The sequence below is a fragment of the Struthio camelus genome, chromosome 1, assembly GCF_040807025.1.
Source record: "Struthio camelus isolate bStrCam1 chromosome 1, bStrCam1.hap1, whole genome shotgun sequence".
In the NCBI taxonomy this organism is placed as follows: domain Eukaryota; kingdom Metazoa; phylum Chordata; class Aves; order Struthioniformes; family Struthionidae; genus Struthio; species Struthio camelus.
In genome coordinates this window covers 120,375,968-120,401,885 of record NC_090942.1, presented here as the reverse complement: position 1 = coordinate 120,401,885, position 25,918 = coordinate 120,375,968, and the positions used below count along the sequence as shown (strand labels likewise).

Sequence of the window (25,918 nt, the reverse complement as noted above, 5' to 3'; positions counted from 1 at the left end):
AACAATGTATTTTAGTACTATTTATTCACCAGGACAGCATCCTGGCAAGGTTGTATTAGAAGACGCAACCAGGGTATAATGTAAATTTTAAAATGAAGCCGACTACCCTGCATGTTTGTTGCTTCCTTTCAGACTTCAGCACTTGCCATTTCACTGGCTGGATATGCAACATGCTCAGCCGTACCCCATCAAATACCATTAATAATAGCAGCATTTTCCCCCCCATTTTTTAAATAATACGCCCCAGTGCCGAGGGAGGGAAGAAGTCATTACTCGGCTTCTGTCTCCTGGGCCTTTAGTATGCAAGCCTGGGCCACCCCTTCCGGGCATTAGGATGTAAACCGTTGCTTGGTTAGGGGTTTCTTTTGCTGAAGATCAGCATCCCCCGTAGCCAGCCGATACCGGGAGCAGGGACCGCAGGAGAAAATCCCCCAAAGTTATTTGCCCTCAGTGATGGCAGGCAGCTCCACTACCAAGGGGCAGTACCACAGAGTATGTCAGAGGAGCACACCGTATGCCAGGCTGCCAGTGCCACTTACTGCCGCGCTAGCAGGACCGCTCAGACGTGCTCACAGCATTTTGAAAAGCATCTTATGGGCAAAAAGAAGAATGCTGCTAAGGGCAAGTACTTGTCAGCACAGCCTCTATTACCCATTTGTTTCACAAGTCGAGCAAGCGGGGGCACTAACACGGAATTAGTTCAGGAGAGGGAGGGCTAAAAAGGGGTTATGTTCTACATATATAAGTGTATATAAAAGCCTATAAAAGCTGAGCCTCCCACGCGCCGCCGGCCGTAGCCGTTAGCGGACCTCGCGCCCCTAACGGCTGCTCAAGGCAAGGCAAGGCAGGGCAGGGCAGGGCAGGGCAGGGCAGGGCAGGGCACAACCGGCCCGCCCCCCGCCGCATCACGCATGCGCCAACCAGCGCTCCCGCCACAGCCAGGAGCGCATGCGCGCTGTCGGCGCTCCCCGCCTCCCGGATTTCGCAATCCTCTTCCTTCCCCCTCTCCTCCCCCGCTTCGGGGCGTCACGCGGGAAGCGGAGGCGCGCGCAGCCCTCGCACTCCCTCTGCTGGCCAGGCCGGGGCGCGGGGGCTGCCGCCTGCTGGGAGACGGCCCCGAGCGAAGGGCGTTGCCCCTCCCCCGTTCTGCTGCATTGCTGACGGTCGCTGCGAGCTCGCCCCGCCCCCTGACGCATGCGTCGTTGTGGCAGAGGGGGAGGGGCGGGCGGCAGCCGCGCGGCCAGGTGAGGAGAGGGCTGCAGCGCACGACGGCGGCGGGGAGGGGAGTGGAAAGAGCGCCTCTTCCTGTAGGGTGACCCGCTTCCGGCCTCCCCCACCGCCCTACATAACAGCTTTTGAGGAGGAGGAGGGGGGAGGGCGCCGAGTGCCTGGTTCCTAACGTGCTGTTAACCCCCTCTCTGTGCCCCTCTGCTTGGCGACGGCGGGGCGCTGTCGCCGAGCGGCCGCCCCCGCAGCCCGTCCCGCTGGCGGTTGGGGGGCGCCGTTGGGGCTCTGACGTCAGCGGGGCGCGCGCGGAGCCGCGGGGGCGGAGGGCGGGGCTGCGGTTGGGGTTGGGGGGGGGGCAGCGCTGTCGCCCTCTGTCCGTGTGTGAGGGTAGCTCCGTGCTGTGCCCTTGGCGGCGCCTCGGCCTCGCCTCCCGCAGCCCTGCAGAAATTGGCGCCGGCTACAAATGCCCCCTGCCTTCGGTGGTGTGAAGCGGGCGACGAGCTGAGCCCTCTGAGGTCCGTTGTGTAAGCTGGCGACCTTCCCCGTGAAGAGGACGGAATAGTGTTCTTGCAAAACCCTCCTTCCGGGAAACGTCGCCTCCCCTCTGATGTACGCTACGGGGTTGATGCCAAAGTCAGCGCCAGTTGGGCTGTGCGGTTTTAGTGTAGCCCTCGTAGAGGGAGTATAACGGCACAAAAGATGCTGTTTTGCCTGAATAGTGTACATTGAGCAGCATGCATGCTGTTTTGCAGTCTTATTTTTACATATACATCCTAAGTTAAAAGTTATGGATTATACTTGCTTTTCTTTTTAATAGATACATTCTGAAACATAAACAAATTCTGCTCAGATTTTAAAGGCTTATTTGTATCTGAGTAGCTTTACTTGATAGCAGCCCTTGAAACCAAGAGTCATTTAAATTTTGAAATTTTTTAAGCATAAATGTATTAAATCTACAGAGGTATGAGAAAGTCTGTCTCTTATAAATGTACCGAATTTCGGGAGGGTATGCATTGATTTTTTTTCATTTAAGTAGTATATATGAGTTTTATGGCTGTATGGAACTATACTTGTTATCTTTGTCTATGATCTAAAAGGAGATAAATCACTATATTACAAATTAACGCAGCATATTATGGAAATAACATCTCTCAGAATAAGTGCAAGCTGATGGTTTGATCCCTTACCTGGATCAAAACCTATTAAAAGCATTCAGGATAGATCCAGTCTTTTATCCAATCCCAAGTGCCTCACTTTCCCTTCCCTTTTCAGAAGGGTTAGTGCAGAAAGGCAATTTGCTGTATGCAGAACATAGAAGCTATTAATTCCTTTGACCTGAGTTAACCTTGATTTAGTCTGATTTTCTGTTTGGAAAGGAAGTCGACAAAACCTGAAAAAGGAGACTTTTTTTCAGCACAGTTTATATGGCATTTTTTACAATTTTCATTAATAAAGAGAAATTCTCTGTATCTTTCTAGCTGATTTTTATGTGAAGGCTTATTTCTTACATGGCTTTTTGCTAAAGATGTTCTTTTTGCTGTTTCCCAAAATCATTCAGAAGCATTCATATTCCTGACAGAATGAGATACTGTCTGCTATTGATCTCTTCTGAGTTCCAGATTTATTACCTTACCTAACACAAATAAAGGAGATTGGCTGCTAGGATATATGAGCTGGGAAAGAGTAATTTATGTAAAAAAAACCTGATCATCTGAATGCTACTTTAGTCACTACTACAAAATACCGAAGGGCTGCTTTAATGAAATCCTTTAAGAATGCACAGTGTTGCAGATCTTAAGTCACTCATATTTGTGGTTAGAAAATTCGGTTGATGGCTGAATGTAGTTGTGTGGAGGAAAGGGGAGAGACTTATTCCTGCAGAGTTACCGCTCAACGTAAAGTATGCTTCCTATTTATACTGGGCTTGAAGAAAGGGAATAAAGCTTTGTCCTTCTGAAAAGTTCTCAGTGCAGAACGAACATATGCTGCTGTTGCTATGCCTGGAGAAAGCTATGTTGTGAATTAATTTTCATTTACCTTGTAATATTACTACCTGGATACTATAGAGCATGTAAGTAATAAGAAATGCAGGACTCGGCATTAGTCTCTAAAAGAAAAGAGCATTTTTATGTTGTTCTGAATGTTTTGTAGGGATTTTGTTTAACTGAAAGAATGCAACAAGGTAAGACTAATGAATCATATGAGTTCTTTTAAAAAGCGTATTTAACACATTTTTGGTAATGTGTTTATAGGTCATTATTAAGTATGTAGCTGTATCTGAAGAAATGTAAAGTAGCTTTGTGCCATGTTGACTAAGAAGATGGGGCATCATTTAGTGTTGCATCAAGCAATGATTCCAAGACACCTGAAACTATTTCGCTGTATTCATGGCAATAGACTGTTATCAGGTTACAAACCTAAAAGTGACGTGAAGGACTCTTACAAAATTCTTGAGCTTCAGGAAGGATGTTCCCTTGACGATATCAGAAATTCATACCGAAATCTTGCCAAAAAATATCATCCAGACAGCGGTTCCGTCACAGCTGATTCTGAAGCATTTATGAAAGTGGAAGAAGCGTACAGAGTTGTGCTCAGTGATGTGGCAAGCAAAAAGAAATCAAATGAGGATGAAGAGGAAGACCAGTTCAAATCAAAAGCACTACAGCATAGGCACTACTTGAGTTTTGAAGGTGTTGGTTTTGGGATGCCAAGCCAAAGAGAAAGGCAATACATGCAATTTCGAGTAGACCGTGCTGCTGAGCAAGTGTTGGAATACCGGAAGCAGAAACTTGAAGGCCAGTGTGCTGTGACTGACCTAATGAAAGCCAAAGATGTGAGACAGAGCAAAAAGGTGAAAATAACACAAGCAATTGAACGGTTGGTTGAGGACCTCATCCAGGAATCGATGGCTAAAGGAGACTTTGACAACCTTAGTGGTAAAGGAAAGCCATTGCAGAAATTTTCAGATTGTCCGCATATTGATCCTATGACTCACAACCTGAACAGAATTCTGATAGACAATGGATATCAGCCAGAATGGATTGTGATGCAGAAAGAAATACGAGAAACAATAGAGCAATTAAGAAAGAGTGTAGTGGCCTCTAGGAATAAGCTTGGAGAGCCAATGACGCCGTATAGACAGAAGCAATGGGACCGTATTTGTGAGCAATTTATAGAAGATATCAGGAAATTAAACAAGAGAGTTGACAACTTCAATTTAGTTGTTCCTATTCTGAGCAGGCAAATGGTGCACTTTAATGCAGACAAAGAAATTGTACGAGCGGAAAAGACTTACGAAGCTTTGATGGAAAACAGAGAGGCTTCTAATGCAGACACAAAGGAAATTGAACAGGAAAATGTTAAAAGGTTTGGGTTGAAGTCTTCTTTATTTAAGTGGTTAAATCTTATGTTGAAATAAGATAATATTAATCCATCTGTCTTGTCACTATTTTGAATGCACTTTATTACTAAAATATGTAGCATTAGAATGAGAAATTTCAGGCATACTGAAAATATAAAATCCACCTGTCTGTTGTTAACAACAGTTAAAAGGAGTTGGGTTGGCGAATGTGAATTTGCAGGTGCTTAATGGATTTCTCTGTGCATACATTAAGGAGCAAATAAATTCTCTCAGTTACAGTCTTTCGGGTTATTTAGCTTTTATTTAGATCAAAATCAGTGCTTCACTTTTGTACCGTTGAGTATAACCACTTTTACAGTACTGTTATTCCTTCTTCTCATATTGGGAAACTGAGGCATAACCAAAACATGTTAAGGACAAAGTGGGAACAGAAGTCTTGCTGTGCCATTTGTTTGACAACTTCATCCCTTATTTAAATGCTCACAGCTGGTAAAAGGTTGCCAGGTTTCATGCATTTTTAAAAATTACACATACTAATCTCTTCAAGGCTAAATTAAAAGGGAGTGAAGGGAGGAAAGTCTGGATGTCGATTTGGACTGTGTAAATTCTACTCAAGTGTATTTTTGGATCTGACCTTTAACATGCACGCTGGTCTCAGAAAGCATTCTAGCAAATAAGGAAGACTGGCCAAAGCTGTAACCTAGTCACATGTTTTTTGAGGAGGTGAAAGAGGAAGGGAGGATATTAATTTTCAGAAGCGATTCACTGTACCATTTGAATATTTTATAGTATCGGTTTTAAAGAATATATGGTGAAATGTTGCTGTACTAATAAAGTTTCTGGGCATTGGCTTGGCAGAGGGAGAGTGAGAAAGTCTCCTTGGTGCCAAAGTTTTCTTTACCCTTATTAACCTGCCTGCTCCCCCAGCCAGTCTGATTTTGCTGGAGACCTTCACCTTTGAAAAGGTGTCGCTGCATGGACCCCCTTCATCACTCGTGCCTTGGAGTCAAACTGCCAGAGTCTCGCCTCTGTGGGAGTTGTGCGGTGCCCTGCCACTGGTGAAAAGGGGTCCCACAGGCACTGGTATGCCACTGAGGGGGAGTTCCCGCTGTCAGAGTTTCAGAAATAGAAGCTAGATGATAATCACAACCATCATCCTTTGGCAGGTGCTCCAGCAACATCGGAGCCTGAGTTAATGCATTTGTTTTCTGGGCAGATAACTCTGCATGTGCTCCTTTTTGTCTTTGTGCTCTTGGTCATTTAGAGTGTGAGGTCTTAATATGCAGACAGAAGATTATTTATATTTGTTACTGGAATTGATTAGATGAAGTATCATTTGCTACAGAGTATAAATATACTCGAGAAATCTGATGGAATATCTGTTTCTTGCTAAACACTGTATGGGTCTGTGAAGCCTTGTGATAGGCAAAAATGTAACTGACAAAATGCTTGCCTTGTGCGTTTCAGAAAGTAGGACTCATCTCAGCTTCCTTTAATGGGCCTTTTTGTAGGAATTAAGATGGCAAAAGAATGGCATTGCATGCAGATTGATCTGTTGCTAGTAGGTCATGCCAGTGAGATGCTTGGGCTTTGGCATGCCCTAATATTAGTTAAAAGGACCAGATCAGGGTTATTTAGTTCCTTTCTACTGAGGTTGAATGAGCAGGCAGTGGTTTGCTAGCAGTGCACGGGTCAGTTGGGCCAGCCTGTAATTAATGCACTCTTCACACTTCAGTAGCTCTCTACAGCTGCTTGCAGAGTTTGGGAAAATGATAAGAAATAAGGGATATCTTGCAGACAGAGAAGTTAAGTCTATGGTAGTGGTGAAGTGGGAGCAAAATGTGTGTGGTCTGAATCTGTATGAGAGTCTGCCATATGCGTAGCCCTGATCTAAACATTCAGAAAGAAAAATCAGGTTACATGGCAGTCCTCTCACGTTTCTGGGCACTCACTAATCTCTTGAAATTGGTATTTTTCCCTGTATGGTATGAATACGGTTTATTGAGATCACAGTGTTACACCAGGTAATATCAGAAAGCTGTGGTCTCACAAGCTGGTCACTTTTTTTAGTGGCTGTGTGTAAGAACGTCTGCTTATTTGAATTAGACTCATCTCTAGGTTCCTTCTTTTAGTGAAAACCTTAAATTAAGCATGCTTTTATGGAAGTCATTTGGCTTAGTAGTCTTTAAAAGATTAGGTTTTGAATCTAATAATGTCTTCAGGAATTGAATCTGAATTGCTGTTTCAAGTAATTCAGTGCAGATTTAAAGTGAGCCCCTTGCAAATTGAATTCATTGCACAAGACTAAATGGAAACTAGATGCCAATAAATCCAGCTTTGATGGAATCCATGTTTGGTCAGAATGGAAATAAGTTTCAGCAGCCTAAATATTTATGTGGCTATAATGGATGAGTCAGCATGCTGACTATGTTCCTTTTAAAACTACGTGGTTTTAAATGGAGCAGATGTGAGCTGACTCCCATCACTTTAAATCACCCTTACATGTTTTTGTGAAAAAATGACATAAAATCATTGTGCGCAAAAAAGTGGCACAAAATGGCGCGAAATCTAGTTCTTCAACAGTTACTATGACAGTGATGAAAATATAATTTGAATTTTTACTTGCCTCAGGTGTGTAGGGGAGTATGTTTTTGCGAGGTTGATCTAATTTGCTGTTGCTCTGAATCTACAAAATCTTAAAAGCAGTATATAGTCAGGACTTCTAGAACCTGTGATATCAAGTACTGCAGGTGAATTATAACAATTATAAAATTATAAAGAGAAGATGGCCTTCAGAAGTTATTTTTCTGTCTGACACTGGTTTCTTAATTTGGATTTGATAACAGTTCTCTATTGTTGACCTCCAGAGAAAATGATGAAATCACTGCTGAGTCCGAGTACAAATACGTTTGCTTATTCCCAAAACTCCCTATGTGTTGATGAAATTACCTTGGAAGGCTCACCTAGATGACATCTTAATATGAAGACAGAACATTATTTGTATTTGTTGTTAGAATACTGTAATTGAGGTATCTTTTTTTTTTTTTTTTTTCCAGAACGAGGAATCTATTTCTTGCCCAGCACTCTATGGATCTTTCAAGCACTGTTAGCAAGCTCTATGTTTGTATATGTTAGTGCTATACAACAAAAGCCAAAAACATACAGCTGTAGGCTGTCTGGCAGAAAATCTCAGGCAGACCTATAAACTGAGGATTTCCTACGTACGCTGTAAAGTTTGAGGCCTGATGAGTACCTGATTATTCTGGAGCAATAATGGATTTCAGATTGTGTACTGAGTTGCAGAGAACACTCTGAGAAGAAGGAATAAAAGGTAGGAGAAGCAAGAGCAGGGCATACTGTAAGGGGCGAAAAAAGGAAGTTTTTATTCTTAGTGGAAGAAGCTGCCAACACAGAGGGAGTAGGGTGCGTGTGATGTCTCCCTTGAAATTGCTTTCCTTGTGGTTGTGTTTTCCCAGGTGCAGGAACCACACATCTGGGAGATGCTTACCTCGCCAAAGCTGAGATAGTCTGATGCTGATGCGAGGACAGAAACATGCTCTCTGTGTGAGATAGTAAGGGCCCTGGAAAGAAGAGAGAATATTAGGGGGGAAGCAAATGGCATGCAGTGCTTCTGGATGTGAGTGAGAGATGATAGCAAAAGTATTAATAGGGATAGTTTTGTACACGCCCACTCTCTAAACTCTATCAAAAAAGCGTATGATGCTTTCCAATGAACAGTGAAGCAAAAGTCTTGCTAACATCAGGACCTTTTTCTTTATGCTGTGGTGCTGAGCCTGAGTAAGAAGCTACCATTTCTGTGGATCCTCTGTGCACTGGATAGTCTCTTCTCTGAACTGGAAAAAGTGAGAAAGGAGAAGCTTCTGCAAAGGAAAACCATGACTCAGTTCCTGACCTGGTAGAACTGGCTGACTGTGGGACTGTGTTAAGATGCAGGACGTGCTGAAATAATGGTTTCAGTAGATCCTATAGATTTATTAGACTTCCGAATGGGTATGGGGGATGATCTATCCAAGAATGTCATGGTCATAGAAAGAAGCTGGATGGTAAGCATGGTATAACACAACATGGTAAGTGTGTTTAACAAAAGGAAAAAAGGAGATGAGCTGAAATTCAATGGTTTTGAGTACAGCTTTCACGTTTGGGTGGGATTTCATAGGGTCCGAGCTGAACCGTCTTGTAATGAGAAACTGATTATTCTCTTGACGTTTTGTTTGCGTCTTTACAGGTACCCATCACAGTGCTTGTTTCTATGTTTAGTTCCCCGTATTCCTGTTCTTTGTTCTTGAGTAATATCCTTGAGTTGTCTTCTTCATTTTTTTTTATCCTGTTCCTCTCTTTCATTTCTACTTCTCCCTTTTCAGATTGAATCTGTACTTGCTCTTTTATCTGAATGTGAGTTTTCAAGACGTGTCACTTTCCTAACTAACTTCAGTACTGAAATTAATTCAACAGTAATGTTTTGCCTTTGTACCTCCACAATTTTGACATTAATCTTTGTAATAGGCAACAGTGTATTTTAGGAGGAGATGGTTCTTCCTTAAGCTACCTTTGGTGCTGGCGTAGCCCCCTTTCCAGTGCTCTGGGAAGAAACAGACCAGAAAGCAAGAAAAGGAGAATTGAATCCTGCACACAGCAAGTATGGAGGGAATTAGCTGATGGAAAAAGTTTGGGGTGATACTGTCCATCAGTCTGTTTTGTGCACATTCACATGCTTGCGTGGCACACAAGCAGACGTCTTGCTGTTAACACATGCGTTGTGTAACACAAATGTGAAGAAATAGGCTGAGCCCTCCTAAGCCGGTTCAGGTGTGGGAAAAAGCGTAGTCCTTCTGAGAAGTGGGGTGAGTGCAGCAAGGTGGAGCTCCCTCCTGACTCAGTGCCGATGCTTCCTGTACCTCTGCTTGCTGATTGCATTCGGTAAACAAGAATATAATAAAGACCACAAGCATCAACAAGCTATTAGTATTAATTAGCCCATCAGATGATGCAGTTAGCACTGGCTCGTGGTGAATCCAGCTGGGAAATGTGATGCAATCAGAAAGAAGTAATTTGAATGCTGGAAAGGAAACCAGAATTGTGCGATGTTTTAAACTGGACAGGTACAAAAGCAGTTTATGGTAAAGTATATGCATTTAAATATGGGCGCTGTTTGAGAAGACAGAAAAATGTTAGTGTGCTGTATTTTAGTCATGGGTCAGTGTGAAGAAGCAAGGGATAGCGTGCATATAACAACATGGGTCGTGAGCATTTGGGGACATAGTTGTGAGTTGCTAACGTGGTACGTTGAGACGCGCTAGGGCTAGGTTTGGATACCGAGATCGCTGCTATTAGTAGTTTAAATGAAGTAAATAAATGCAGACCCTTACACTGGAAGACGGGGAGGGTAGTGGCGGGGGGCGGGGGGAGGGGGGGGGGTCTGGGGCGGGAGGCTCTAGGGCCCGGGGGAGCACGGCCACGGAGCAGGGAGCGAGCAGGGCCCCGCCCCGCGCCTGCTCCGCGCGCTCCTCGGCCTCCCCCACCCAGAAGGAAAGAGGCGGGGCTTGCGCGGCCCCCTCCTGCCGTTGGTGCTCTGGCCGCTCGGCTCGCCCGCGTGGGCTTCGGCGCCGCCCAACCCCGCCGCTCCCTCCCCGCCCCGCCTCCGCTGACGCGCCGCGCCGCGCTAGCTGGCGATTGGCGGGCGCCTACGTCGCTCGCCGCTGTGTCGCTGGCCGCCCGCCCCCTCCGCCTGGCGGAAGAGTGTCGCCCTGGACGGGGGGTGCGTACGGCCGCTCTCCTCGCGTGTGCGGGGCCAGAGGGGCGGCGGGGGCGGGATGCCGCTCGCGCGCCAGGGCTGGGGGAGGCGGCCGTTGGCGGGACCCCCTCCCCTCTATCCCCTCCCCTCCCCCACACGCTCCGCAGGTACCGCGGAACACTTCGGTCCAGCGGCAGCGCGCGCCCGCTCCTCCCTCCCTCCCTCCGCCAACGGCCGAGGGGCCAACGGCCCTGCCCAGGGCCGAGGGTCGGCTCCGCGCCCCCTCCCGCCGGGCTGCTGCGTCGCCGTTTCTCCTCGGCGCCGGGTACTGCCCTTCCTCGCAGAGCTGGGGAGGGGGGGACGGCACCGACCTGCGCGGCCACTTCTGCTGCCGGGATGAGCCGCTCTTACCTTCCCCCTGCGTCCGGCCTCGCCAGCCCCGGCCGGGCGCCCGAGCGGGCAGCGCCTGTCCGGCAGGCCTGAGCAGCCGCCGGCGGGGGAGGGCGGGCGCGGAGGGGTCCTCTGTGCTCCTCAGGCTCTGTCCTGAGGGAAGGAGTTCTCTGTCCTTCCCTATTTCCCCCCCCATCCCCTCTACCCCTGGGGCCTTGACCTTTTGCTATAGCGCGGCCTCCACGGTGGCAAGTCCGGAGTGGCTGGGGGGGCAGCAGGGCCCGGCTCTGCGAGCTGCTGTGCGGCAAGGCTGCGGGCAGATCTTTCTCTGATTTCTGTTGCCTGCATCTGCGAAAGGAAGCAGGAACATTGAGTAGAAAGTTTGAGGTCCGTGGATGAGCTTTTTTGTTGTTATTATTTTTCGAAGTAATGCTGCCCTCGGTGTAATAACTTCAGTCTGGACTCTGCAGTTTTGGGATTCAGCCTCATATTGCCTTGTCATGGCTTGAGCCCGTCAAAGAACTACTGATGCACACAGTGTACTTTCATGAGCAAAGATAGGCCCGTGAATAATTGCAGAATTCATCTTTTTCTGCCTCTCCAAAGTCCTCAAAGTTTGATAGCTCTCTTGAAGAACGCTTGCTATAAAGGGCAATCACATAGCTCTAGGGCTGAGCATCACTCTCAGACCCTTGTAAGGAGATTACTTGTTTAATAATTTTGCTACACAGCCTTAATTTTGTAAGTGGTAATGTAAAAGTTGCTTTCCTTCTTCCTTCGTTCTGTAATACTTGTAAACTAGACAATAGAGTACTGTGATACAGTGTATGGGGAAAATGAAAGTGAAACTGCATACAGTTATTGAAATAAGTGAGTGGTCTATAGATCTTGAAAAAAAATAGAAAGGACTTGATAAGAAATACTTTTGTTCACATATGAGTCTTCACGGTTACTATGCCAAATATTTTTTCATGGTACATGCATATGGGAAAAGTAAAACATTCTAAAATTGGTTGTGCAAGGTGCTTCCCTCTTTGAGGAAGGAAGGGAATTTGGTTTCCTTCATGATTTATTCCCTGCCTCCTGTCTTTTCCTTCCTCCTCTGGAAATAGGAGGACTAGTTCTTTGTTAATCTAGTAGTATCTCATGGCCCTTGCATCAGCGTAAGATGGTTTTCTTTGTGCATACTTCTTGCATTTTCTCATGACTGCTTTAATATTTTGTTCAAGTGGAATCGATTCATTTGAGGTTGGGAAGCTGATTTTCAGATGAGAATTTTGACCTCCAACTCTTGTGTGGTATGTTTTCATTCATTCATCTGAATATCTGCTAGTTGTTTTAGCCTGGGTGCTATTTTCTACCGAGTATTATTCTTGCAATGAGTCTAACTCTCCTTTCTATTTCTTAAGTCACCAGTTTGTTTTTGCCAGTGTTCTTATGTTTCCCTTTACTGGACATGAGTGCAAAATGCTTCCTGGGAACTATGGGAGAGTTTGTCTGCCCTTGGAACAGGGAAGGAGACAGACTGTAGGAAGGACATTGAAGGACAGCTAATGCAAGGCTTTTCCACCTGTTTTCTTACTGTGGAGTATGTGGATTCCAGTAAAAGTTTTAAATGAGGAGAGCGAGTCTTCCACCTTTATTCAAGTAAGAAAGCCCAAATGCAAGCATCTATAAATCTCTGTTAGAGTTTTCTGTCTGTATAGTAGAATATATTTGAGCTAAAACCTATGTGTGTGTTCGCATAAACCCATGTGAGAATAATGCATGGCCTTGCTGTTGTGGTCTTGATGGAGACTCACCTTCACAGTGTCACTAGCCCTTTACAGATGAAATATAGCTTATTATTTTCTTCCTTCTTTGCTTGTGCTGTTGAGAAGTGTACACATATGGAGCATTGGAAACACAGTACAGTGTAATAGCTAACTGTCTGTTTAGCAAATTGTGAGAGAGTGGGTAACCTGTTGCATTTGGGTTGGATCTATACTGTCAGTGCTCCCAGTAAATCTGATTGGTTCTTTTCTTCCCTTTTAACTGAAGGCACCTTAAGGCATGGGAAAGTAGATGGTTGGCCTTAAGGCTGGTGAATTGTTCTAGCATGCTGCAGTCTGCTTCCTGCCATTCTTTTTTCTGAGAACTCCGTAGCCCTTATTTGTCGTGTCCTCTATATATGGGTGCCCTCAATTAGGCGTGCATTAGATCAGAGGTGGCATCATTCTGTCACAAAGAGAGGAATGCCAATATGTTGGCCATAGAACATGGGTGCATTGAATAACGGGATGGGGAGAGGTGGTGTATCACTACTTTTTAGTTGCGTATGTATGAAGTCTATGCGTATATGGAGCTATATAAGTAGTGAGTTTTTTTTTTTTTTTTTGAATGTTAGATGGGGCTCTGTTTAAATTCTTTTATGAAATGCTCCTCTGCAGAATTCTGGATGGCACCAGTAAATATTCAGATCACATTAGAAAAAGTGCAGTGGAATTAGCTCCTCTGCTAGTTTTACTGCTAATCTGAGTGCTAGAGATGGCATGCAAGTTTGAGCTTCCTTTGTGAAATCAAAGCTAGTTTCTAGCATTAGGCTCATGTAGAGGTAATTCTAGACTGTATGTCTGTGTTCTCTTGCAACTTCTCTATACCTTGTTTCTCTGTGTTTGTCATGTTGCTCCAGTAAAACAGGAAAATTGTGTTGTCAATTACACATTCTTGTTGTAGATAGTTGCCAGCAGATAGTGTTATCTGATCTATTCACTTTATACAGGATGCTTCTCTTCTGAGCATAAAGATGAGGCTAAAGGAAAATGCAAGTTCTAGAGCCTGTATTGGGCACCAAAAATACAGTTCATGATTTAAAAAAAAAAAAAAAAAAAGCTTTTCCAGAGGGTGGTCCTGTCTTAGGTATAAAAAGTTCATCAAGTTTGCATTAGTTTCCCTAGCTTCAGCCATTTGTCATCAGTGCAGTTGTGAAAGCTGCATTTGTTATCTGAGACAGTTAACTGAAGGGCTGAGAAAGGTTTTGTCTCATTTCTAAGGTTAGCAAAACATCTCTTGATTTGTCAGTTAAGGTTTAAAAAATGCTTAATGATTAAGGCAGGTTTTGTGCTGTGTATGATTATCTATAATGCTTATTGTTATGGACTTTGCATAGTTGAAAGGGTTTTACTAGGATAAACACTAGTCAGTTTTTGGTTTGGAAGTTGGCTTATTTATATTAAGAGTGCCATGAAGATGTGGCAACATGACCTGTATAGGCCCTTTAAATCACAGAAGGTAGAGAATTTTTGCATTTCACATTGGCCTTTTGAACTGGAACATTTTTATAGGAGTAAAAAGTTTTCATTCTTGAAGTCATCTGAAAATTTTACAGACAATTCTTAAAGTAGAGGATGGAAAACGATTTCTGTTGTTGTTTGAAATCATTTTATCCAGTGTCTTATCTTGACCTGTTTTCTGAGTTACCACCTAATTTTACATTATGCTTGAAGGAGGAATTGTTGTTTAGATATATTAATGCTTTTTAAATAGTTCATTATGGGAAAAAAATCCAGAGGAAAAATATAGTTTTGGTGATTGATTTTCACTCTGAGGATGCCTGAAAGTGTATTTGCGCACAAGGAGATGACTGGTAGATTTGACATGACCTCCATTGTGTTTTGTGGGGAAAAACAGTGCAGCCTGTTTGTGTTTTTACTCCTATCTGTTGCTAGCCACAGGGTAGCATGGGATGAGAATCCTGTAGTCTATGGAGAAGACAGCAATGAGATTCGTGAGCTGCGTTCCAGTATGGGTCAGGGAAGCTGGGAGGGGAAGAAAGGGGTTACTGTAGGTTGAGGAAGAGCGGCGGTGCCTTCTGAAGCTGAAGGATAACAGATAAAGTTCACGTGGAGCTGTTTTAAGAGTGGAAAAGAAGGAAGTGTGGTAGGAGCAGTCATAAGACCTTTGATAAGGAAGTACTGCAACTTTGTGTGAAAAGTTCTAGAAAGAACAGGAAACTCTGAAAATGGCTAGCTAAAAATATAACTATGAAATTAACTCCATAGTTGAGTCCAGATATTTGAAAGAAGTGAAATAATTTTTGAATCGATTGCTTTTAGTGCCTTAAGATAGCATTATAACTATGGATGGATTTCTGGTACTAGACCCAGGAGCACAAATTGTTTTATCTTGTTCATAAGAAGTGGGCATTATTCATAGTGTAAATAAACACTGCATTTGTTATGTTTTTCTTTTGACCTCTTACCATGGACTTTAAAATACTGTTGTTAACCAGAAGATGTTTTACACCAGTCTTTCCTGTAACATAATCATAATGGACATTTTGTATTTTCTTAGCATTTAATGCGTATCTGCAAATTATTTATGGCAGGTTAGGAAAATACAGACATTGACAATACTGAACCAAAATTGAAGGGCAGTAAAAATGGCTATGAGTCACTGCTAACAAAAAAAACCATAAATAGTCTAACTTCTGACACTTAACCTATATAGGCAAGCCATGTTACAGCCTGAGAATAGATGTAGCACAGAATCTTTTATAGCTATTAGCATCTCACCAAAGTGTTTGAGAACTGTGTCAAAGTAGTCACTTTATAACTTTCATATTTAACTTTGATTATGAGAGAGACATGGCACTACTGGAGAGAGTCCAGCGGAGGGCTACAAAGATGATTAGAGGACTGGAGCACCTCTCCTGTGAAGAAAGACTGCAAGAGCTGGGCCTGTTCAGTCTGGAGAAGAGAAGATTGAGAGGCGATCTCATCAACATGTATAAGTATCTGAAGGGGGAGTGTCAAGAGGATGAGGCCAGCCTCTTCTCCGTGGTGCCCAGCGACAGGACAAGAGGCAACGGGCAGAAACTGAACCACAGGAAGTTCCACCTAAACCTGAGAAAAAACTTCTTCCCTGTGAGGGTGACAGAGCATTGGAACAGGTTGCCCAGAGAGGTAGTGGAGTCTCCTTCGCTGGAGATATTCAAAACCCATCTGGACGCGATCCTGGGCAATATGCTCTAGAGGTCCCTGCTTGAGCGGGGAGGTTGGACTGGATGATCTCCAGAGGTCCCTTCCAACCTAAACGATTCTGTGATTTTGTCTGCCTGTATTTAAAGTTCTGTGTGACTGATTCTCTGACTGTGAAGCAAGGTGTTTTCTACTCTTATTATTAATTGATTCACTGAGTTGATTGCTTTTTCTGTGTGTTAGAAGGGCACTATATTATCTGTCTTATTTGGAGAGTGGAAATACAGGCATCTTATCCAAAATTCCTTCGCCTGGCTCACAGACACAAGTTCTGCTGTGTGCATGAAGTCCCACTGTATGTATATTACTTTCTTAGTGGCTAATGCTAGAGAGAGGGTTATGGTTTGAGGGTAGAATGTAGTTTGAAATATTTACTTGTTTACTTGTACGTTTTTACTTGCTTTTGATTTTGGGTCTCTATGCATTTGAACAAACAGTACGTTCTATTTCATTTCTCTTTGGTTTCAGAATGATGCTTTATATGTAATCCTTAGTTTTTTGGGTTCTGTGCTCAATCTACTTTGCAATTCTGTTAGTAAAGTTCTGTTTGTTTGTTTTTGTTTTACAAAATTAAATATAGCTCAATATAGAATCCATAGAATCTATAATGAGCTGTTCAGTTATGTAAAAACACACTTTAAAGACTGCTCATGACAGTTTGTCAAATGTCAAAATTTTACTTCTTTGTATTAAATAAATGTTTGGCTATGTTTCAGATACTTAGGACACAGCTGTTAATGGAAAATTTCATATATGAGTACAGAATAAGGAAGGTACTCTAGTCTTTAAGGAAATGGCAGGATTCTTGGACAACTTCCGATGGCCAGAATGTGAGTGTGTTGACTGGAGTGAAAGAAGAAATGCGGTTGCATCAGTAGTCGCAGGTGTATTGGTGAGTCTTGAGAGAAGGTGGATTATAACTGTGTTGACAAATTTGGAAGTATGTCAGACATTGCAGCTCTTTATTTAAAATGTCATGAAGTTTTGCTTTTAATTGCCCCTCAATCTAGTGTATTTCTTGAGTTTTTTTCTGTGTACTTGCTAGCCAGCTTTTTTATAAGTCGCACGAATCTGCATTTTGTTCAGTGTTCCAGTTATGCTGTCTTTTCTTTAAAAAAAGAGTGAAAAACTTAGTGGATTTTTGGAATAATTAGATATATTATAGCATTCATATTTTACATAGTTTGTATCTTGTGTATGTTTAGAATCTGGATTCTTGTTCTTGAAGCAGCAAGGAATTTAGCCATTTTTTGATATTTGGGAATTTATCACATTTTCTATTAAAATTAAATACTACTTTGAAAACATCAATATTAAAGTTTATTCAAGCTAATGTTATCACAGAACTTGCACACCAAAAAGGTTTAAAGCCTGACCTGAAGCTCATAGCTGTCTAAAATAGTTTATACTTGTTAAACTAGTGTTACACATGAGCACTTGCCGTGTTTTGGCTGTCTGTCTCTGTACCCCTCCAGCCTTCTAATACTGGTTTAATTTTATTTCTAGTTTTTCACAGGTTGGTGGATAATGATAGATGCTGCAGTAGTTTACCCAAAGCCAGAACAAATGAACCATGCATTCCATACCTGTGGGGTGTTTTCAACACTAGCTTTTTTCATGTAAGTGTATATAAGAAGACTTATTTATTTAGAAAAAAAAAAAGTATCCTATTAAACACAGTTTTTACTAAGTGATATGTTATATGATAAAAATTTGAATTGCTTTGTTATAAATTACTTGTAACTAATTTTGTGGTACCTTTTTGTATGACAGTGTAAAGGGGTGTGTGTGTGTGTTTGTTTTTTGATATCTGTGGCCTTTGTTTCTAATAGTAGTTTGTTCATTCACTGTTCCTTCTTCCCCTATCCTCTTCTGTCTATTTAAGGTAAATTACTTTTCCTACTTGCTTTGACTGAATGTAAGAAAGCAGACTTTCCTTTATGCAAGTGGCCTTTTATAAGAAGTATGCCAGTTCTTGAACCAAAAATTGTGTAACGCTGCCCAGTCGCTTACCTGAATATAAAAACATTAGATTGCATTTGTCCCTGTTCGTAAATAATTTCTGCAAACTGTTTCTCTGGCCCAAACCTCTTCAAATGGTAGAAGTAGTAGTATTACAGTTTTTATTATAATTGAAAAATGTAAATGTGACAAGCTTTAAGGAGAAGTAATAGCTTTGATTAAATCACATGACATTGGAGGGGGAAAAAGGGATGCTTTTGGATACACGAGGCCTTCTTAATGCTTGCTGCCTGAAAGCTGCTGTTTTTTTCACGGCTACATAACTTGTTTTAGGAAAACATATTGTCTCTCCTTACAGAGCATGTGACACTTTAATATCTATAGTGCTGACTGTGAAGGACAGGCATCAAAAAGTAGCTTGTATCATAATCAAAACAGCACTCTGTTACTGGCTGTTACTGTTCTGTAAAGTGGCTTTAGATGTTTTAAGAACTTAAACAGATGGTCAAAAAATGACCGGGAATATTTCAGCCACTAAAAAAGGCAGTTCAGATCTCTCAGCTTACAGATCTGTTAATCTAAACATTTAAGTGAAACTTCTGCGCGGATGTGGGGACTTATTTGAAATCCGTTTGGACTCCTTCTGTTAAGGGATGTGTAATAATACGTGGCTATACAGGAATGATTTGCTAAGTAATTTTCCCAGAATTTATTGCATCTTAAAAAATGCTAGCTTTTTACTTATAACTTTGAATTGATTTTCTAATAACTTGAAGTGTATACACTTTTTTTATTACTAGGATAAATGCTGTATCAAATGCACAGGTGAGAGGAGACAGCTACAGTGACGGATGTTTAGGAAGGACAGGTAAATTAACTCACTTTAAAATCATGCTGACTTGAAAGATTGATTATTAATTTTTTTTTAAGTGCTGGTTAAATAAATGATAATCAGAAGCTAAGGAGTAGGAGAGAATTTCTATGAAGTTAACTTCTGCACAATTTAACACTTGGAGATAAGGTCCGAATTCATTAAAAAGTTGCACTTAGGAAAACTAGACTTCTGTATAGCTTGAATACCAAAACTTTCCTCAGCTTGTCTGTATAGCTGATGAGAGAAATAAATTTCTACCTTGTGGTAAGCTATGGAGCTGAAATCCTTTGAATCTTTTCTGTGATATATTCTGAAATAAATGCTGTTTTTTTTGTATGTCACCCATTGTATGGTGTCTGTGGACCTGTTGTCCTCTCTCCACTTTCATTTGTAATTCCCTCACTATTATTTCCCCATGGGGATCCCAGCATCTTTTTTCATACTATTTGCAGAATGCCCTTCTGCAAATCTGGTGCGATTTACTGATTCTGAGCTAGCTTATGATGCTGTTGTACACTTCATTCATAAATCTGTATGGAGAGAACCTTTACATAGAAATGTTTTTCCTTTCTCATGAGTAAGCAGGTTGGTTATTTTCAATGTCGTCATCTTGCTTTTCCGGGGGGTAATGTCTGGCTATGGTGGATATCACCCATCTGAAAATATCTTTCTGAAGTAAACCCAGGAAGGGTTTGGATTTTGTGCCCTGTTGAAACTCCGTCCTTACCTCAGAAATGATGTAGTTTTGGCAGAGTCCCTTGTAATTAGTCCACTTCAGGTTGTGTTAAATGATGGAAGTTAGGGCTTGTGCGATAGTATTCACTGAAGATGAGTGGAAGTATCTGGGAATTGTGTTTGCTCCCTATAATATGGGGAATCCAACTACTACCTGTTGTATTAAAGGAGGCAAAATTTGGTATATCTTGTCCTCGATACAGGCTTTAATCCTTTCCCTTTGGACCTTCAGGGAGTTAACATTGCATTGTAATAGAGTACCCTGGATGATCTGCTATTATGGATAATATACTACCTGGTTCTCAGTAGTTTTAATATTTCCTGCAGGTGCTCGTGTCTGGCTCTTTATTGGCTTTATGTTGATGTTTGGTTCACTTATTGCTTCAATGTGGATTCTTTTTGGAGCGTATGTTACACAGAGTAAGTTTCCTTCTTGATTAGTTTTAGCAAAGGGATGAGTTTTGCTGCTGTTCTGGAATGGTCATCAAATCAGATGCAAAGGACTCTTCTCCAATTTCATATCTGTCCTGTGACATGGCAGCTTGTCTAGGGGTTCTTTTTTGATTTTTGCTTTACAAGTGGATCTGAACATCTAGTGGGCCGTTCCCGTTCCTTACTGTATGGATTTTAGTGAGTGATGCTTAAGGGGGTTGAAGTGAGAGTGAGGAACCACCAGTATGAACTGCTTCAAACAATCCAAGTATGGATTTTATATCTATCTGTTTATTTCTATCTAACTATATACAAATACATTTATATGTGTATATTATTTATATGTATATCTATATCTCTAATATATTTGTAATATTTTTTATATATGGAAAAAAAAAAACCCTTCAAACACATGGGTAGCTAACCATGACTGTATTTCAGGAATTACTGCCAAGTTGTGAAACTCTGTGTAACCTGAAATTTGCCCCCCCCCCTTTTTTTTTTTTAAATAACCACAAATATTTAAATGAAATTCAGAAAGACTTCACGGATGTTTAAAATGATTTTAAAATATTATGAACTGTGTTTTGATTTTGAGATTTATTTTCACATGTAGAAAAATATTTTTGTTGTAAGCTGGGAGGCAGAGGACCCAGAAGAATGGAAATGTGGTCTGTTCTTGTCAGAGCAATGCCATCTAGTTTTGTAGCCAGTGAGACTATGAGAGTGATAATATGAATAATATTTTAAATATACTTTACAATACAAAATAACTTAGTATTTCCTCTGTTATTTACTTTACAGACACTAACGTTTACCCTGGATTAGCAGTGTTTTTCCAAAATGCGTTGATATTTTTCAGGTAAGTTGTCTGGGTAAATTTCCCTCTTTCCAAATGAGCATTACACTTACATGTTTCCGTGCACGTAGGTACCCCTAGAAAATAAGTTTCAAAAGCCAGAGGCTGACACCGTACTTGACTTTATACGATGTGGAGCTTGCTCTTTTCAGTGTAGGACTCCCTGGAATTTCAGTGTTACCCACACTGAGCTTTCCTACGTGAGGAGAATGGCACGTAAGACAGAGGTGCTTCTTGGGTCACTGAGTGAACCGATACTGTACGGAGAACTGATGTGATATTATTTGTAAACTAATCAAACTGTTTCTTAAAAACTACTTTTTATACTCTACTGCTTTTTTCAACGGTGTTTGCTCCAGTGCTTACAAACAATCCTTCACTTACCCCTTCTCATCCTGAGAGAGGCTCTTCCTTCCCCTCATGTTCCTGTTTGCGCAGCTCTTTCTGATCCCATTGAATTTACAGCTCTAGAATGTGGATGACCAAGGGTGTAGGCAGTATTCCAAGTGAGATATTATCAGTGTTTAGGATACTGGCAATAATGCTCTCATCTCTACTGCAAGTACATTGCTGTGCATCCTGGAAGCGGAAGGTGATAGATCCTACTGACTTTTTCCTGACTATTTTCTAACAATGGCTTGATTTTTCTGATGATTGGTGCCTAGACTCGTTTCTACTGGATGAGCTTTCAGTTATGAGGAGTCATGAAATTTTCTTTTCAGAACATGATGGTGTTTTACGGTATTGAAGTTAAATCCATTTCTGTTACTTCACTTAATGTCATCCAGTGTCTTGTAAGACACTTCGAAATTATCTATAGCTATACTAACTCTTTTATATGTATAATACATTCTATAATGTGTTATCTGTGAATATTATTAGATGAATAGAAAACAAGTGAAAGCGTTAAATAGAATCAATTGCATTAGCAAAAAGTTTGCATAACCTCCTCTTTTGCAAGTTCCATATCCACTTAAATCACTGGGCTAACAGTTTTCCTTCTAGTACCACATCAAACACTTTGTAGTGATCTGGATAGGCTGGCTCCCATGTGTTTCCTTGTTTGGAAAATAATATGATCTTGCAGCAAATTGCAGTTGCTACATTTGTTCTATAGTCTTGCGCTTGATTGAAATGGGGTGTCAATGGAAGTAGGGTTTTGAGAATAGTTTCATCCCACCTGAAATGTTCAGTCTAGCTTCAGTAGTTTGATTAACTTATTTCTGAAGCTGCTTTTTGTTTTTGCAAGTGTCAGTTCCTTATCTTCTGATTTACTCTGTACATAGATATTTTAGGTTTGTTTGTTCTTATTTGGCTTTCTGAGTTTGTTTTCTAGGTATGAACTATGAGACAAATTACTTTATTTTTTTAAAAAGCCATATTTATTTTGTTTTTATCTTGCCATTTCCTTTAAGCAGTAACATTTGAGATTTCCATCCATTGCTGTAGACTCGCTTTCCCTGGGCCAGACCTTGGTCACTTAACAATGCCTTTCTCAATGTCTTTATCAAAAACTTTTTTTTTTTTTGATTGAATCAGATTCTGTTCCATCAATGCTGTTCGCAATACCTGTATTCCTTAAACGGTGCATGTCCTACAGTACTTGTGCTTCAGTCCTGGTTGTTACTCCACAAGTTTTCTACTTAATGTAACATGCTCTATTAATAGTTCTCCTCTCTAGTGAATTGCCCGAGTGTCTAACTTGTTTTACTTACCACTTCATTATTGTTGTTCTCAGTGTCAATATTTCTCATTTCTCTGCCTATTCATTCTCTTACGATTTAGTGTGGCTGTGTCCTCCTTTACCACTGGTTTGTTGGTTATAAGAACAAAATAATCAAAAAAAGTATAAAGAAAGATAAGGAAATCATGCTTGGTTTTGTTCCCTGGACGTTTTTTTTTTTTTTTTTTGATCTATGAAAATATTTAACTGCCTCCAACCTTATCAAAGGCATTTTGGAAATCAAATTGTAATTTGTATCTCCCTTATCCACCACAGGATCAATATTCTTTCTGGTTTCCTCATACAAATTTCACTGCTTACATTATATCCTAGCATGATGCATTGTGTTCAACTGATTGCCATATCCCAGGATGAGACCTGCTGCTCTGTAACTCCACAGATCAGTCCTAGAATCTCTTAAATATTAGAATTTGTTACTTTTATTTTCCTTTAGGAGGGCAGCTGCTTTTACTGCAAGACTGGGTATTTTTTAGTTGAGCAGTTGCTTCAACTATATCTCATACTTTCAGAAATGGATGGTAAATGAAATATAAATGAAAAAAAAAAAAAAAAAAAGGTAACGACTTGACTAAAAGTTAAGGTTCCTGGATGGACATTGATTTGTGCTGTAGACAGTATAAGGTTATAATGTTCCTATTAAAGTGACCTTTTGCACCTTCTGTATGGCCTGATTTTTTTTTTTTTCTTTAGTACTCTGATCTACAAGTTTGGAAGAACAGAGGAATTATGGGGATGAGAGATCAAGTACAGCATTGTCTATTCCATAGCGGCTATGTTGTATTCTGTATGTAGATACATTTACATTTATTTGTTCTCATTTGCTTTCTAAATCATATGAACTGAACTGAGACAAATTACAGTTTCTGTAAGAAGCTCCCTCTTTTCATAGGAAAGTTTTGTGAATATGTACATATGACTGTATATATCTTAAAAAGGGAAAGTCAGGCTTTCTTTTTGAAATCTTCAGGCTTATTCCTTCAAACACATGGCTTTCTATCAACCCTTAAGACTTGATCTTCCAAATCTTGACATGTGAGAGAGACTTCAGTGGAACTACAAATGAATTAACAAGATAATGCCTGTACTCTGTAAAGGTGTTTATTACTTGCACGCATTGGTGAGCTGTAGCTGATTTTGCAAGGGTAAACAACAAGGGCTAGTTGTATACTTGAAGTAGTAAAGAGCTCATGGAAGTGGCCCAGTAAAGCCTGTATTTAATGAGGGTAAATTCTATTGTATGAAATAAAAGTTGATTTCAAGAATTGTATGTAACTGCTCAGAAAAATCTAAAGTAGCAATTTCTTTTTTCTTTTTTTTTTTTTTTTTTTTTGTAAACAGTGATGAATTTTTAGACAAGGCCCTGTATTAAGCAGATTCTGCATGGCAAATCAGACTGTTCTCGACTCCTGACTGCTGTAGCACAAATGAAATTTGGTAGCAGCATGGCCCTTGTAGAATTACTCTCATACTGTTCAGTGTAAGAGACACTAATAAGCATTTAGTGTATTTACTATTATTAAAGTAAAAAACCCTGAAACGGATGCTAGTCATACTTAAGGAATGTAAAGAACAAATGAGAGTTAGACTAACATCGTTAATATTATGCCAGCATAGATTTCCTTCAAGGAAAGCTTTTTTGCTGATTAAATGAATGATTATCCTGCTACCTATTACCTTTTAAATAGAAATGGTAAGCATTTCAAGTGGGGATATAATAGAAATGTATTCATTGCTGTAGTACTTCTAAAAAGCTAATGATCTTATTGAGTATCTTGAAATAATTTTAGTTTTAGGACTGCCACTTGCCCCAGTTAAGATTTATTTATTTCCTAAATTTGATGGGCACTTTATGGGAATGTTTCCATTACTGAAATCCAATTTGTTCTAGCTGGAGTATACAGAAAGGGAGAACATCAGTGTTTTATGGCTTTGGACTGATCTTGTATATACATGTTGCTGTTGGTGACTTCCTTATCTTGAGTTTTACATGTTCCTAAAGCTTTTAAATCTACCTTGTGTCTAAAAGCTTTTATAACTTTCAATGTATCAAGATAGCTGATCAAATGGTATTAAACTTAAGAATGTAACTAATGTGCGTGTTACTGTATACTGTTAGTCATCTAATTGCTCCCTTGTGGGAATCTTTCCAGTGGACAGAATATGAAGCAAATACTGCAGCTGAAATTGTGCTACTGGCTAGACTAACTTCTATCCTGATTTCACTGTCCTGCAGTGAGTTATGATATATTCACTGGTGTTAATCATAGCGCTGTACATAAGTTGTCTGTTTGGCTGTAATTCCAGAAAACGGCAATAAACTTTATCTTATGTTCTCAAAATAGTGTGTAAACATCACAAGATAACAGTATTCTGTTTAATAGCTCAAGTAATACTGGCCTTTAAGCAAGTCTTACACCAGCTAACAATTAAACAAAATTGTTTTTGTTTTCAAGCCTATCAGTTTTTGGTAACAAGCTTGTGAATGTACACGTTGGCTTTTTTGCTAAGTGAAAAACAAGCATAGCCTAGAACTAGTCCCATCTGTAGTATTTTACATCTACAGTATTTTACAGATGCTCAAATAGCACAAGCAGAGCTAAGTGTTTAACACTGGAGGAATGCTTTTTGTGTGCTTTAATGAAAGTCCCCACTTAAAACAGTTTTCTTAAGAACACCTGCAGGGAAGGAGCTCCTTTATGAGGTTATCTGCATTTTCTTTCTTCTGAATATTTCTTGACCATCTCCTCTAGTTTTAGGGAATTGGTATGGTTTTGCTTGCTCTCCATATGGCAGCTAAGAGGAGAAAAGGCACAACTTTTAGGATGTGGCTTTTGCAGGACCCTAAGCTCCAAACAGGCATATTGCAACAGCCATGCAGGTTTTATTCAGAATGTCCCTAGATTCGCTTTTAGACCATCAGTAGTTCCAGCACAGTCCAAGATGGATAGGGTCGCTCACTTTAGATACACTTTGACCTCCTACAGTTGGCAGTTGTGGAGATAACCTCTGAATTACTGTTAATAGAAGATTTTTTTTTTTTAAACGTTGGCCTTTTTATTTAACTGTAGGAAATATTAAATATAAACATCCTTAACAGAAGTCTACTATATTTTTACTTAGTAGGGCGGCCTTATTCTGCAAAGTGTGTGCTGCATTAGTAAATGTTCGCAGGAGATGTTATAACTATCAGCTTCTAAAATAAGGCAGTTAAAACCTCTGTTATGCATATAGGCTGCTCCTTTCAGGAGTCTGTGGTTCTTCATTTGTTTACAGCAGTTTTGAAAAAAAATATGGGCAAACCTAAGAGCAAGTGGCTATTATGCAGCTTCTGGCCAACTTATAAATTCTTGTCAGACTTACTTTAAGTATGACTAAGTCTTCAGATAACTCACTGCTTTGGTATGTTGCCAAATCACAAGTGATGAGAGGATTACTTCTTCAAGGAAGCAGATTCATGAAAAATGTCACTGATTTTCATTGTTGTCTTGTATATTCCCAGAAGGGGTGGAACAGTTTTAGCACAGATAACTGACAGCTGTGGCAGGCACCAGGTCTGTTAACAGC

General features: G+C 40.8%; 2 protein-coding genes across 22 annotated transcripts; both read left to right on the top strand.

The window, feature by feature from the left end:
* The first annotated feature begins 1,150 nt into the window (after positions 1–1,150).
* DNAJC28 (DnaJ heat shock protein family (Hsp40) member C28) lies at positions 1,151–9,975 on the top strand. Of its 4 annotated transcripts, XM_068912658.1 has the most exons (4): positions 1,151–1,244; positions 3,480–4,593; positions 7,645–7,919; positions 8,065–9,975. In XM_068912658.1, exons 2-3 carry the CDS (start codon positions 3,533–3,535, stop codon positions 7,721–7,723), a joined length of 1,140 nt encoding a protein of 379 aa, XP_068768759.1. In that variant the 5' UTR covers positions 1,151–1,244; positions 3,480–3,532; the 3' UTR covers positions 7,724–7,919; positions 8,065–9,975. The 4 variants fall into 4 exon arrangements, with proteins under 4 accessions (XP_068768759.1, XP_068768770.1, XP_068768777.1 ...); XM_068912669.1 differs by lacking the exons at positions 7,645–7,919; positions 8,065–9,975 and having other exon boundaries at positions 1,219–1,307; positions 3,480–4,869; XM_068912676.1 differs by lacking the exons at positions 1,151–1,244; positions 7,645–7,919; positions 8,065–9,975 and adding an exon at positions 1,574–1,742 and having other exon boundaries at positions 3,480–4,869.
* A 271-nt stretch (positions 9,976–10,246) lies between these two features.
* Positions 10,247–24,445, top strand: TMEM50B (transmembrane protein 50B). 18 transcript variants are annotated; one of them, XM_068912833.1, is made up of 10 exons: positions 10,340–10,364; positions 11,960–12,028; positions 12,140–12,377; positions 15,350–16,043; positions 16,465–16,640; positions 17,255–17,367; positions 18,511–18,578; positions 19,647–19,739; positions 20,556–20,613; positions 23,045–24,445. In XM_068912833.1, exons 5-10 carry the CDS (start codon positions 16,542–16,544, stop codon positions 23,088–23,090), a joined length of 477 nt encoding a protein of 158 aa, XP_068768934.1. In that variant the 5' UTR covers positions 10,340–10,364; positions 11,960–12,028; positions 12,140–12,377; positions 15,350–16,043; positions 16,465–16,541; the 3' UTR covers positions 23,091–24,445. The 18 variants fall into 18 exon arrangements, with proteins under 18 accessions (XP_068768986.1, XP_068768917.1, XP_068768877.1 ...); XM_068912879.1 differs by lacking the exons at positions 11,960–12,028; positions 12,140–12,377 and having other exon boundaries at positions 15,932–16,043; positions 23,045–23,138; positions 23,693–24,445; XM_068912854.1 differs by lacking the exon at positions 15,350–16,043.
* The last annotated feature ends 1,473 nt before the right edge of the window (positions 24,446–25,918 follow it).